General features: G+C 32.4%; 3 protein-coding genes across 3 annotated transcripts in view; 2 read left to right on the plus strand and 1 right to left on the minus strand.

Annotated features, from left to right (window-relative positions):
- Positions 4,940–5,850, plus strand: LOC104790977 (transcription factor PRE4-like). Its single transcript, XM_010516776.1, has 2 exons — positions 4,940–5,181; positions 5,665–5,850. The coding sequence occupies exons 1-2, from the start codon at positions 5,050–5,052 to the stop codon at positions 5,812–5,814; spliced, it is 282 nt and encodes a 93-aa protein (XP_010515078.1). The 5' UTR covers positions 4,940–5,049; the 3' UTR covers positions 5,815–5,850.
- Positions 8,663–10,542, plus strand: LOC104790980 (probable inactive poly [ADP-ribose] polymerase SRO4). Its single transcript, XM_010516778.2, has 6 exons — positions 8,663–8,808; positions 8,902–9,415; positions 9,513–9,763; positions 9,852–9,961; positions 10,044–10,139; positions 10,242–10,542. The coding sequence occupies exons 2-6, from the start codon at positions 8,904–8,906 to the stop codon at positions 10,266–10,268; spliced, it is 996 nt and encodes a 331-aa protein (XP_010515080.1). The 5' UTR covers positions 8,663–8,808; positions 8,902–8,903; the 3' UTR covers positions 10,269–10,542.
- LOC104790978 (ABC transporter A family member 2-like) overlaps positions 10,519–13,682 on the minus strand; it is a 5,758-nt gene continuing 2,594 nt past the window's right edge. The window contains exons 6-16 of the mRNA XM_010516777.1: positions 13,487–13,682; positions 13,247–13,406; positions 12,931–13,157; positions 12,595–12,712; positions 12,430–12,506; positions 12,239–12,328; positions 11,955–12,098; positions 11,518–11,832; positions 11,337–11,417; positions 11,088–11,264; positions 10,519–11,013 (exon numbers count right to left, since the gene is read on the minus strand). The exon at positions 13,487–13,682 is cut by the window's right edge and continues 6 nt beyond it. Coding sequence (XP_010515079.1) covers positions 10,711–11,013; positions 11,088–11,264; positions 11,337–11,417; positions 11,518–11,832; positions 11,955–12,098; positions 12,239–12,328; positions 12,430–12,506; positions 12,595–12,712; positions 12,931–13,157; positions 13,247–13,406; positions 13,487–13,682 — 1,888 coding nt within the window. The 3' untranslated portion in view covers positions 10,519–10,710. The remainder of the gene's footprint in view (positions 11,014–11,087; positions 11,265–11,336; positions 11,418–11,517; positions 11,833–11,954; positions 12,099–12,238; positions 12,329–12,429; positions 12,507–12,594; positions 12,713–12,930; positions 13,158–13,246; positions 13,407–13,486) is intronic.

A 13,682-nucleotide genomic window follows, 5' to 3' on the forward strand; every position in this document is an offset into this window, starting at 1 on the left:
AATAAATAAAAACCAAATTAACAGAGTACATCGTGATTCTTCGCTGTATATTCCGATAGAATCATGTGCCCCCAGATCCAAACTGACCACGCAATAGTACCACATATTGATTAATTAATCACAAATATTCATTATTGGATTTTTTTCCCTAGTACATACAATAAGTCATTTTTAATCCTCGGATTGTAATTAAAAGCTTAAAATTATTAGAAACCAAAACAATATATTAAGTTATTATCTGAAACTGAAAGTACACATTTTACCATATATAAGTATATAACACCACAAGTTGCAACGACAAAAATAATAATAATAATACTACAAGTCGTAAGATGTGCTTGCTTTGACCTGTCAAAAGAGGAGTTGTCTGATTATTTTCTAAATTTATGAATACTAATTTAATTAATTATTACGCAAACTATTTAACATATTTTATCAGGTAATGATATGCTGATATTTTATGACCTAATGTGTCCATGTGATTTTTTTTTTTTTTTTTTTGCATTTTGATGTGAAAATTCATAACAATGAATTTTACATTACGTACTAAGAACTATTAGAAAAGGTACATTGTCGAGTATGGTTGATCGATCCACGAACTCCGCCTACGCCTAGCCGTTAGTTGTTCATGGAGCAAAAGGTTTCGGTAACACAAATAATTATTGACACTGAGTCTGTTCGTTTCGTCGCCGCAAATACCTGCGGCTGCGTCAATCGCAGCTATCGTTGTTCGTTTGGTTGCCGCAGGTACCTGCGGCATGACGCTGCAACAAACGCAGTTTCTGATTTTGAACATCGATTAAATGCAGCGATTAAAAAAGTTGTGTTTGCCGCTGCCGCTGCCGCCAGCATCAACGAAACGAACAAACCCACTGAATATATATAGTGATGGTCTGATGGAGTCCTATCATTTTTAATAGCAGTTTTCTATTAATTGATTAGTTGACTGTTTTGTGATATAATACTGCCATAATGAAGAAACATATAATCAAAAATCACATTAATCTTTATTTTGCCGGAAAATAGTGTTGGTTTCAACTTTCAAGCAGCCACCGACAGACAGACTATATGATTTGAAAAAACGATAATGTTTTTCACATCTGCATGATAAATTTTATCTTTTGAAATTTATGTTGTGATAAATCATGTCTTAGAACTCGAAAATAATTATCTACCATTATAAAGAATTATGAAACACAACCTATGATTTTTAGAATTTTATTTTGCATTTTATTTTATATTAATTGTACATGTAAATTTTAGAAAATGATGCTCTTTTTGTTTCAGTTGTCAAAGATGTCAAAATTTGATTTTTTTTTTTTGATTAAAACAGAATGATGCTTTTTTGTTGCAGAGTTTTGTAGGTAAGGGAAGTCTTATAAATCAGATTCTAAATTTCTATTTTTTTAGTATATCTTAGTTATGTTTCTTTTTTTTAATCTTACACGGATTATAAATCAGATTCTAAATTTCTATTTTTTTTAGTATATCTTAGTTATGTTTCTTTTTTTAATCTTACACGGATTATATTAGTTTTCATATTTTTGATACTTTATTTATTTTTCTGAAATTAACCAGTGACATTGGTATTGGTAATACGGAGTACCATATGATTTACAGTAGAACTTCTATAAATTAATACTCTTTAAATTAATATTCGCTATAGATTAAGTATTTTTTTTGGTCCCGAGTTGGGCCGGTGTAAAAAATAACACAATTCGATAAAATAATAAGATAATATTTTTTTTGAAAATCCTATGTAAAATTATAGTCCCAACAATATCATAAATTAATAATGATATAAACTATATATATATATATATATATCTAAGAAAATTTAGTGAAATATGACTTTATTATTGTTTTACTATTCTTGAATTTGCATTCTAGTTGGAGATCATCTCTAATTTTTTTCATGGTATTAAAAACATTTAATGTTAGTCTTCTCAAATTATATCCAAAAATTAAATTAAATAGAGTCCTAGTTGCGGTAATTTTTTTGTTTACATGTGATTGGTTATAAAGGCACCACAATATGTTATTCGACTTCATCATTACTATGAAAGATAATACCAACAATTTCTTCTAAACTCTAAACTTTTAACATTTATCATTTTCACCTAGATAATTAAGTAAACTATTAACATCAATTCTATTACGATAGCCAATATTATAAATTAAGAATATTCTATGAAAATGTGAATCATAACAAAAGTATCTTATTTTGTAATATAAAATTTTCAAAATTATGAAAATAAAAAATCTCTTTATAAGTTAATATTTTATTAATTTATCGATAAATTAAAACCTCTATAAATTAATAAAATTTCATGGTCTCGACGTTATTAATTTATAGAGGTTTTACTGTAATTTGATTACCTATGCCTATCTTTCGACAAAAACAAAAACTTAAAGTTTGTATTATCACTTATATTATTAAAGTGTATTTATCTTTTGGTAAAAAATTCTTAGAAAATTCTATAGTTAAACGCGTTAATGTTGGAATAGTTTTAGGATGAGTAACTATTCGAGAAGTGATTAAATAATAGTTTTCTTATTTGATTTATTATAATAAGATTATCTGGTTTGAATTTAAGTTTTAATATCTTATGAATGATTTTTATTTCAATTTTAGTTAAGTTTTGAAATTGAAAAAGATAACTATTATAAGACTAAATTAATGGAATTATATAGAATATATCTTTATTTTGGATCCATATATGTTTTACATTATAAAACACTATAAATGATTCCTAAATAACTCAACTAAATCTTTTTTTTTTCGTTTCTAAGATTAAAAACAAAAAAAATTGCATATTTTTATTGGTCAACATCGGTCAACGCCGGTCAATACTAGTCAACACCGGATTTTGATGAACGGTGTACCGGAATAAAATGGTTGTGATGTTGAGCACATGTCATCATATAGTTGATATATGTGATCATGCAATACATATATTTCGTGTAGTTGGCAATACATTTTTAAAGTTGGAATGTGTAGCCATATATTGAACAATATAGGTGAGTATCTTTTTTCCTTAAATTATTGTGCTTCTAATTGAACCAATCAATAAAATGAATACTACTTAATTCGGTTTGACTTAGTCTAAACTTTACCCGATTTTGACCCGAATATTTTCCTTTACTTGGTTTTGAAAATAGTGTGAAGTAGACATCAATTTTATTAGAATTTATCATATAAATTTTAATTGATTCTTCATCGATATGTCACCGTCAGTGTTTAAATCAGACTAATGCATTTTGTTAACAACATATGTGTGAGAGAGTAATCCAATGTTTTGAAACCCGATCCGGATTATGAACCGGACTAGCTCTCGGGTCACCGGGTCATCGGGTCAATCGGGTTTGACCACGGATCAATTGAGTAAAATATGTTTAATGTATTTATGTAAAATAAATATTTTTAAAGATATTATAAAAAAGAATTCATATCATGTTTTACAAAGTATAAAGTTTAATAATAATAATAATATGATTAAAAAATTTAAATCCAAATAAAAAATAAAGAACACAAATAAAACATTTTTAAAATAACCAACTGTTCTTACCCAAAGTTCGAGAGATGACAAAGAAGTTGAAGACGAGAGCTGTGTCGTGAATCATGTGTTACCGTCTAAGCTCTAAACGAATAAAAGGTTCTAAAATAATTGAAATTGTGAATCTCTATACATTTTTTCAAAAATCAAGTAGATTTTTTTGAACCGTTAACCGGCCGGGTAAACCGGTTCACTAAGTCGCGGGTTAATAACGGTTTTTTTTGGGTTTTGCCGGTTTTATTACTACCGATTATTAGCACTATACCCGAACCGGTGAAGTCTCCGGATCGCGGGTTAACTGGTCGGACTGGCCGATCAGGGCCTGAAAACATTGGAGTAATCAGAACTCAGGGTTTTTTTTTTGTCTTTTTTTATTATCACTGATTCCAGAAATTATGCAAATTTGCCGATAAGTATTATTCAGTACCATGCACAGTCCATTTGTCTATTCATTTCCGATATGTTAGTATCCTCCTACTATAATCAGGCATTACCATTTAGATAATATATACTAAAATGTCATATGATGATTTTTGTTGAATTTTGGCCACTAGTGAAACACGAGATAATATTTTTTTAAAAAATTGGTTGTTCAAAAAAAAAAAAAGAGATAGTATAAAAATTAGATGTGGAATTTAAAATTGAAATTTAATATGTAGCTAGTAAAGATCAATATAAAATGGGTTCCTACTAATTGTAAAAAATTTCAATTTATAATAACATATTAGGAGACGGAAATTTTATGTTGTTAACAACAAATATGTTGTAAATATTGATTTTTCAGCAAAAATATATTCAAAGAAATTACGATAAACTATATTTCTTTCGGAATTTTGATATTTCTTGATTATACAATTCTAAATTTATTAGATGCGAAATTTAATTTGACTGCATAATCATTTTCATTCCATGGAAAAAATGAGCTAAAACACAAATATTTAGTAAAACTTTTGTTTCCCCCTAATACAACTGGTATATATTTATATATATGTGAAACTAGATAAAGTAAATGTAAAACAAAAAAAAAAGTCTGATTAGGGTTTTTATTACAGTGCGTAGTCTTTCTATGAATTGAACTCTTACACAAAACTAAATCGTGGAGACCCAAGTAAAAAAACTTTGACCTTTTTAAGGGAAAATATTCAAGTCGAGAAAGAAAGTAGTAAACCCAAAATAGAAAATCACAAAATAGTTTTAATCTAATCACCGAAAATCTAACTATATACGTGGTAAATGTTTAGGAAACATGTTAGAAGAAACTTGTACTAATATTTTTATATTTATAATGATTCCATGGAGCCAAAAATGAATGGGAATATCTTCTATATAATCACAAGTTGAAACCATTCATGTTTATTCTAGGCAGTTGCAGTCCCCTCCACTTCTATAATACTCTTCCTTCATCTTTCTCTTGCCTCTCACTCTTATATTATAAATTAAAAACATACAAAAGACTTGCACTCACAGGTTTAGTAACCTTACGATTTACATAATGTCTAACCGAAAATCACGGTCAATATCACAGACCGGGGCTCCCATGATCACTGAAGAACAAATCAACGATCTTGTCCTTCAGCTTCATCGTCTTCTCCCCGAACTTGGTAACAACAGGCGCTCTGGAAAGGTACAGTGATCTAATCAATTCTTCATATCAATGTTTTTGTTTTTCATTACTTTTATGACGCTTTACCCCCAACAAACTAAATCTAACACTAATTTCTTGCTTCTATCTAATTACGCTATATACCTAACTAATATTGTAAACTAAGAGTGAAAGTCTTAAGAGTTCCAATTGTATTAAGAATAAGAAAAGAAAAACGAATATACTCGTTAATTACTCAACTTTTGAACTATCAAATTCTAAAATATCATGATGATGACTTCTAATTTACGTATATCTATCTTCCATATATTGAGTCATAATTTGACTGTAGTACACTTTGTGAGAAGTACTTAGTTTTTATTTCAAAAACAAATAGAAAATAAATAGATTCACAAAAAATTTGTAACGTTTTTTTCTTTTTTTTTTTGTTAAAGAATTTTTGCAAAGTTTATTAGGTCCTTCTTCTCATCAATATGATAACACATTACTTTGGTCACATTTCAGGTTTCAGCATCGAGGGTATTACAAGAGACATGCAGTTACATAAGGAATTTGAGCAAAGAAGTGGATGATCTTAGTGAAAGATTGTCTCAACTTTTGGAATCAACTGATTCAGCTCAAGCTGCACTCATCCGAAGTTTGCTTATGCAGTAGAATTAGTGCACTACATTAAGTTTTTAAAAAAGTTGTTTTCTCAGTTTTATCAATAACTCTTCTTTTTTTGAATATAATGTGAAACTAAATTCAAGAAAAATAAACGTTTTTACAATGTATAAGCAGAGTCTTTTGTTTGTTAAACTGTTTCTAAAACTAGGATGTTATAATCTTAGTAGAATCTTGCAGCAAACCATATCTGAATGGTATGAGACCCAACATTCCCGATCGTGCTTAAACGGTTGCGAACATTTTTGTCGATTAATTGAACAAGTTTCTCTACCGTAGATAACTCTTCTTAATATATATATTCTAAATGTTGATCATTTTGGCGCTTATGTTCTCTGTTATATAAGTGTTTTTAGTTTATTTTATTTAGGGTTTTTTTTTGTCAGTTGTTGAGCGAAGCAAGTGGTTTGGATTTACGTTCACATTATTTAAAGGCAACACAAGTTTGTCGGAATTTTCCTTTTTGTGAATGAATATCTATAGAACAAGGGAATCTATTTCCTGTCCAAATAAAAGTAAATCACAAAATAAATTTAATACATTTTTTATTAAGATACTTTTTTAAGAGCTTTAAGTTACGTGCAACTGTGCAAGTATTTTTCTTTTCAAGCCTTAAAAATTTTGATTTGGAAAATATTTAAACCAAGTAGGAAACTATGTACCCGTCGGCACAGTCGAATTTTTCATAATATATATGAACTTCCGCCTAACCTAATGACTGAAAGTCTGAAAAGTTAGAAATCTTTTATGATGAACTTTCAAGATATTATGAAAAAGCGTGACGACCAAATCTAAACCAAATGACAAATCAATCTGTGAAAACTAAAAACACTTGATATATAGGGCTTTGGGAATTTGTTAGATTATTGGCATTGTACCATTTTAAAAATTCAGCACATTTTACTAGCAAAAACATTTATTAAATTGTGAATTTCTGAGAAGAACAATGTATTGTTTCGAGTGTGATCTACTGCTTTAAAGGTGTTGTTTTAGTACTTAAAAATAACAACTAAGATTGTAGTACAAGATGGCGGATAAATATGAAATTAGCAGACGACAAACTTATTGAATAAAATGGACAAATGATAAGAGAGAAATAACCTACAATTAAGAGATATATAACGTATGTTGCATGTTTAGCTCTCTCGATTGTGTTAACTTGTTAGACCCTCAAATGTTCTATAAATAAATGAACCATTTAACGGGCAGAATAATTGTAGAAGTGCAAATGATACACATTTTTCATACTTATATTAGTATATACTACTAATTAGATAGGAGTATGTGAAAGTAGTGTAAAAAAAAAGAGTGGGGGATATTATCATTCGTTGGCTGCTACTTAATATTTGTCTTTTGGGTCAATGAGTTCACTTCATCAGAATTTAAAATTTAAAATTTCGGCATAATGTTTTAAACATTTTTTTAACAAAGGGATGAAATTTGCTGAGCTGAGACCCACGGTTTCCATTTCTGGTAACAATTAAAAAAAAAAACCACTCCTCGAACGGTTTGGTCAAGGGGGTATAATTGGTCATTCCAAGTACACCAATCCGCCTGACTATTGCAACTGCAGTATGGGCTCATGATTGGTACGTATGTTAAAAGAATAAAACTAGTTGCACTTTCCCAAAACAGGTAGCGCAGCACGCAGAAATAAAGTCACTGTCTTCACCTCTTTGGGATTCTTATGCACAACTATTGTAATACTTTCTTATTTCATACTAATTGATGAATGTATCTTTATTGATTAACCCAAATACGTTGATGGATTGAACGAAACTTAGCTAAAGATAATTAAAAGAAATAATCAACAAATCAAGAAGTAGATAGTTTTTTAATCATCCTTTATTTGTGACCTTAATATATTTTATTAATCTCCGTAGAGAAATGTTTATATCTCGAATACTCGCACTAAGAGCTAACTACTATAGTGGTTTGTCCCAAAAAAAAAAAGAGCTAATACTATACTAGTGAATATATTAAAATTTGTTTTTTTAATAGGGGTGATGCGAACTTTTACCATCCGACTTATTTCTTTAAAGTGAGTGTATCCATCGAGTAATCAATTCGTCAATTTTGTAATGAGTTTAAAACCTGCTACCATTTTGATTGGTCAATAAATGAAATAATTTTGTAAATCTTGAATCTGAGCGTAATTTACTAATTTATCTCTAACTTACACCTAAACGACAAACATTTGATGAATAATTTGTATGGTAGCAGGTTTTAAACTCATTACAAAATTTAATGAACTTATTAACCTTCAACTAGAAACTACTATACCACCACGTAATTAATAATTTGCATGCTAATGACAAAGAACTCCACAAGCTGATGACACGAGAAAGCCAGTTTCAATCTTCTAACATCTTGATTAGATATCCGGGTAATCAATCGGTTCCGAAAGTCATAAACCAACCCATACACAAATGGGTTCTAATTCTTTTGGTCCACAAAATTAGGAGTTTTGCCTGAATTAAAAGGTTAAAATTGTAAAGATACTGATTATTAATGTATTTATTGCAAATTTTCAAAAATACTGTTCTGTGATGTATTCATTGCAAAATTTTCAGAATACTGTTCATTAATGTATTTAATATTTATTACAAGTTCGCATTTTTTTTAATTAAGTGGGATTAGTGTAATCGTGGCAAACAAAATAAATAAAGGTGGGATTTAATGTAATCGTGTGAATGTGGATACTGGATACTTCTCCTCCACGGCAAAAGGAAAAGACAAAACACATCAATTAAGAAAATAAATATTTTTTTTTACTAGAAAACAGACAACAAAACCAAAACAGGAAGACTTAAACCAAAAGAAGAACACAGAGTAAGAAGTATCTCCCATAACTGTATTTTTAACTATTCATATATATATGATGTCTCTCTGCTACTAAAATTCAAACAGTTGTGCTCTCTGCTCTCAAACACACTCGAAGAAAGCTATATATAAATCTTCATTTCATCTAATATAGTCAAAAAGGTTTGATTCTGATTTCTTGGTTTCTTTGTTTTTTTTTTTAATTCAACTCTTGATTTTGAGTCTGATATTAATGTTTTTTTTTTCTCTTCTCAGCTATGGATTATACAAGAATCAGCCAAGAAACTCCGGTGAACCGTCTAAACCATCACGAAGAAGAAGAAGGATCAACCGCATCATCTCAAACCAGAAGCCATGAAGAGTCATCCGATTGTCATCAACAACAATCTTTTTCGATAGCTAACGAGCTAGGGCTAATGGAGTTGCTTAAAGACGATAAAGCCTACGAGCTAATCTATCGTCATTGTCAAACTAAGCTCACTTCTCAGTTTCAGATTGTATCCATTCTCAAGAACGGTTTTCAAACTCCAATGGGACAAGCTAAGCTTAAAGCCTTTCAGATATATACAGAGTCTGTGGCAAAAAAATGTGGCAGCTGCTGCTGCGAGTGCCGTGGGAACAAAGCTGCCGCGGCTGAAGCGGCGAGAGTGACTTACGGTTGTTGCAGCGTGGAGAAGGAAGAGTTGAAAACGATTCTAATGTATGGGTTTAGCCACTTTAGGAACAACACTGGCTTATATCTTTCACCAGACAATGCTCCTCTTCAATGGTAACAACAACAAAACACTTTTAAGACCTCTTTTTTTCCATTTTGTGTTTTATAATAATATTCAATGAGTCACATCATTATTTTTTTTTGGGTATAGTATGAGAGATCCTCCTTCATCATCTTGTGACGAAGATGGGATGAGATTCTTGTTGTTTTCAAGAATCATAATGGGAAAATCAGAGGTTGTAGGCTCGACCGCACAATCGTATCCGAGTTCTACAGAGTTCGATTCAGGTGTAGACAGTTTAACATCTCCGAAGAAGTATTTTATTTGGAGCACACACATGAACACACATGTTTTGCCTGAGTTTGTTGTATGCATCAAAACTCCATCTACCTTGAAAAGAAGTAAGCACATAAACTGTTTGTCCTTCTCTTCTTTATTCAGAAGTTGTTTAAGTTGCTAACTTGGTATGCTTTTTTATTCTTAATGTAGAGAACCCGCAATCGCCTTGGATTATGTTTCCGGTCTTGATAAAATCGATATCAAAGTTTCTCAATCCGTCGCAAATCTGTCTCATTCAGAAACACTATAAAGAACATCAAGTAAGTCCCATTTCTAGCTAGTCTCTCTGTTTTTAGTCCTCATCACAATATTCTCATTGTTTGGTTCCTTTGCCACTCACAGGATAGGAGAATCTCGCGGTCAGAGTTGATTCAGCGACTGAGAAGTATAACCGGTGATAGACTATTGGTTCAAACCATCAAATCTGTTGGACAAAAGGTACATTTGTATATTGTAGACACATGAATTCAAACCATTTTTGGTTTTTTTTTGTTTCTCATACACAACTCTTACAATGTTGGTTCTTCAATTATGTTTCAGGCACCTGAAGGATCAAAGACCGATTAATGTACAGTCACAGACTAAAGTATAGATAGAGTAGTCGTTTATTAGATCAATGTTGATTACAGTGTCACAACTCACAACATAGTACTGTTTTATGTAAATGTGTTTCTGCAAGTTTTTTGAAAAAATAATTTCACATGTAATTGCTGCTGAAACATAGAACCTTACGTAGATGGAGGAACTTACCAGTCTTGTGGAACTGAACCATAGTTACAGATGATCTTTTGACCATACTATGAAATGAACATTGCTGTGTAAGATATTAGTTTCTTATTAATCACAAACTTCCATCTAATTTACATCGTAATTACGTAAACACACAATATTGAAATAAACACGCCTGTGGTTTTTTCATATAAAAGTACAACAACTAACCAGAAAACAACCTGTAGAGCAGGTAAGTTAAGAACTGTATATGTGTGTGCACGCGCATTAGATTTCATTCTCACAATGAAAAACGTCTGGAAGAAGTCGAACCGCTTCTAACAAAGCTAGCAAACTCAGGATCAATCACGATTCCCTGAACTTGCCTTCGTCCTCTCCTTCCCAACAAGTTAACTCCGCTATGTCCTGGTGCCACCGGATCTGTCACGGGAATATTTGCAGGCACTGGAATCTCCGTGGAGTGTCCTGAGATGCACAATGATCCTGACTCGTCTTGTTGCCAATACACTTCCACCATGATTCCCCTTGGATTCTCTGCAGTTTCTGTTCCCGGTATCCCAATAAATCTTGCACCAACTGGTATCTGTAGAATGGATTCGACTTGGTTAGCTTAAGCGTTATAAGTCCCTATGAATGTCTAAGATGTATTTATTTTACCTCGACTGAGGAACCGGATGATAGGTCGAGAGTGACCATTGTTCCATCAACTGCAGCGCTTTCGAGTTCAGCTTTTCGTGCTATGTTCAAAAACACTTCTTCAAGAGTTGCGAGACCAAGCTGGATGTCTGAGATTCCAAATTCTTCTTCTCTGTCTTGCAGCTCAGCGAAAAAGTCCTGTAAGCAGATACACTTAGTCCTACGGTAGGTAGCATACTCTATATATGGTGAGGTTGTCTAAATGCTTACTGTCAAAAGATTCTCTTTTTCGTGTGGTATAACAAAAGTCATGAAGGTCTTGTTTTCTTCTGTTGGTTTGACTTTGAGATGCTGCAAGAAAAACATGATATCTCAGAGGGTGTTGGATTAAGAAGTTAAGATAATCGCGTTGTAAAATTGAAACTTTAACCGGCTGCTAAAAAAGACTCACATCTTTAAAGAATTTCTTCACTGGCTCACGTGAGTCTAAAGCACCAGTTTCACCATTGTGGTTATTGCCATTGATTTCTTGGTTTTTGCTTTCAACAAAGCTAATGTTAGCAATGAAACCTGTGCCAAAGCGGGATTTCAACCTGATTGAAGTTCCAATGCAGCGGAGCCTACCCTTAGCCATTATCCCTATTCGATCACTTAAAATATCAGCTTCCTCCATTGAATGCGTCGTTAGTATAATGGCACGACCTTTCTTCGTTTCCTGTATGATATCCCATACGTGTCTCCTCGTGATCGGGTCCATGCCTGTAGTCTGCAATCCATGTATGTCAAACATGCATATGGAAAGGAAACGGTACTTACTACTTAGATTAGATATATAAAGATCAACATAATAATTGTTACATCAGAAAGGAAATATGGAAAGAAACAAACCGGTTCGTCCAGGAAGACCAGTTTGGGATCACCAATGAGTGAAACTGCAACACTGAGTCGGCGTTTCATTCCTCCACTGTAACTTCCTGCCCTGATTTTCCCTGCTTCTGTCAGTTTTACCTCTGCAAGTGACTTCTCAACCATCTGTATGACAGGGAAAAAAACAATTTAAGAAACAAAAGAGGGTACTAGTCTTGATTTGAAGTTGAACTTAGATACCATATATTCCTAGCGGAAACTGTTACAGAAACCAACTGACTCATTTCTAGCATATGGGTACATACCGGGTTGATCGATGCAGGTGGCAACCCTTTGATGCTAGCAAAGAGTTTGAGGTGTTCTTCACCAGACAAAGCATCCCAAAGAATATCAAACTGCAGGAAGAATTGGAATGTTATAAATCAATTAAAGCATAACAAAATAGCTGTTACTAAGGCAAATGCCAGAGGCAGATAGCAACAAAAAAGTGCCCCACCTGAGGACAAACTCCTATCATTTTACGGATGTTGGACATGCCAACAGAGCTTCTTATAGAATTTCCATAAATTAGTGCTGTTGAAGCCAATCAGAGATATTTTAGTACGGTAAGACACTAGCTTCTACGAAACAAAAACAAGAAAAAGTGCAAGCTTCAACTTACCATCACCACCAGTAACTGGAAATAAGCCTGTCAAACAATTGATGGTAGTTGTTTTCCCTGCACCATTGGGTCCAAGAAGACAGAATAGTTGATCTTTGGCAATATTCATCCACAATCCCTGATTATATTTCAAAAAATTAGGGAAGGAATAAATGAAACATGTATCATGGAAGAAGCCACAAGGAGAAATAATCGATAAAATTTCATCCAAGTACTAGCTATAGATCAATGGTGAGATTTTCATTTATTGAACATCTTTTGGCAAATAACAACAGACTCAACCATGCTAAATTGCAGTTAACCAATTTTTTCACTTTGTTTTTATTAAAGAAATACCTTCAGAGCATGAAAAGGGGAAGTTTTCTTGCATTTGCAGCATCCAAATTTTGTCGTCCCGGGATAAGTCTTTGCAAGACCACGTATTTGAACTGCAATATTGGGATCAACTAAACCATCCTTTGAATGTTGTTTAACTAAAGTTTCCTCTTCAAGGACATCTTCATCATCTGGGGCAATATGATCCACAGGTGGGACTGAACCAGTACAACTACAAATTCCACCTTCTGTTAAAGATGAAACGATAAGTTAGGATATAGATTTCGACACCACAGTTACTAAATGAAATAGAGAAACAAGACTGAGGAGAAAGTACCTTCTACTCGGTTGCCACCTTTACCGGTCCAGTAACCAGGTTTAAGAAAGTAAAAGATAGATTTTCTTACACCAGACGCATTTGTAGTAATATTATCAAAGTAGAGAGCCAAAACAAACCACAAAAAGAATGACCCAATCAGCCACAAGTAGATATCATTCTGCCAAAACCAAATATATAACGATCAGAGAACAATTGGACACAGTTATTAGATGGAATTTGATTAGAGAATTGACGTACAATTGTAATCACACAATCAGTATTGTCGTTGGGTCCGCATTCAGCTCTCTTACTCCAACTAATTCCAGGATCTTGAGGAGTTGAAGTTGCATCAGCAAGAAGCTTTAGACCCTGAGAAAAGGTATTGGGTGGGAACAGTGACCAAAGTGCCCTGATCATGCGAGAATATTTTTTCGCATAGGGAAACCCACTTGAT

Source organism: Camelina sativa, chromosome 6 (genome assembly GCF_000633955.1).
Source record: "Camelina sativa cultivar DH55 chromosome 6, Cs, whole genome shotgun sequence".
In the NCBI taxonomy this organism is placed as follows: Eukaryota; Viridiplantae; Streptophyta; class Magnoliopsida; order Brassicales; family Brassicaceae; genus Camelina; species Camelina sativa.

Excerpts from the sequence above, each read along its gene's own strand:
- LOC104790980 (XM_010516778.2), top strand. The coding sequence starts at position 8,904 with ATGGATTATACAAGAATCAGCCAAGAAACTCCGGTGAACCGTCTAAAC. Across the intron at positions 9,962-10,043 it reads AACACTATAAAGAACATCAA|GATAGGAGAATCTCGCGGTC; the intron begins GTAAGTCCCATT and ends TGCCACTCACAG. Across the intron at positions 10,140-10,241 it reads TCAAATCTGTTGGACAAAAG|GCACCTGAAGGATCAAAGAC; the intron begins GTACATTTGTAT and ends ATTATGTTTCAG.
- LOC104790977 (XM_010516776.1), top strand. The coding sequence starts at position 5,050 with ATGTCTAACCGAAAATCACGGTCAATATCACAGACCGGGGCTCCCATG. Across the intron at positions 5,182-5,664 it reads ACAACAGGCGCTCTGGAAAG|GTTTCAGCATCGAGGGTATT; the intron begins GTACAGTGATCT and ends GTCACATTTCAG.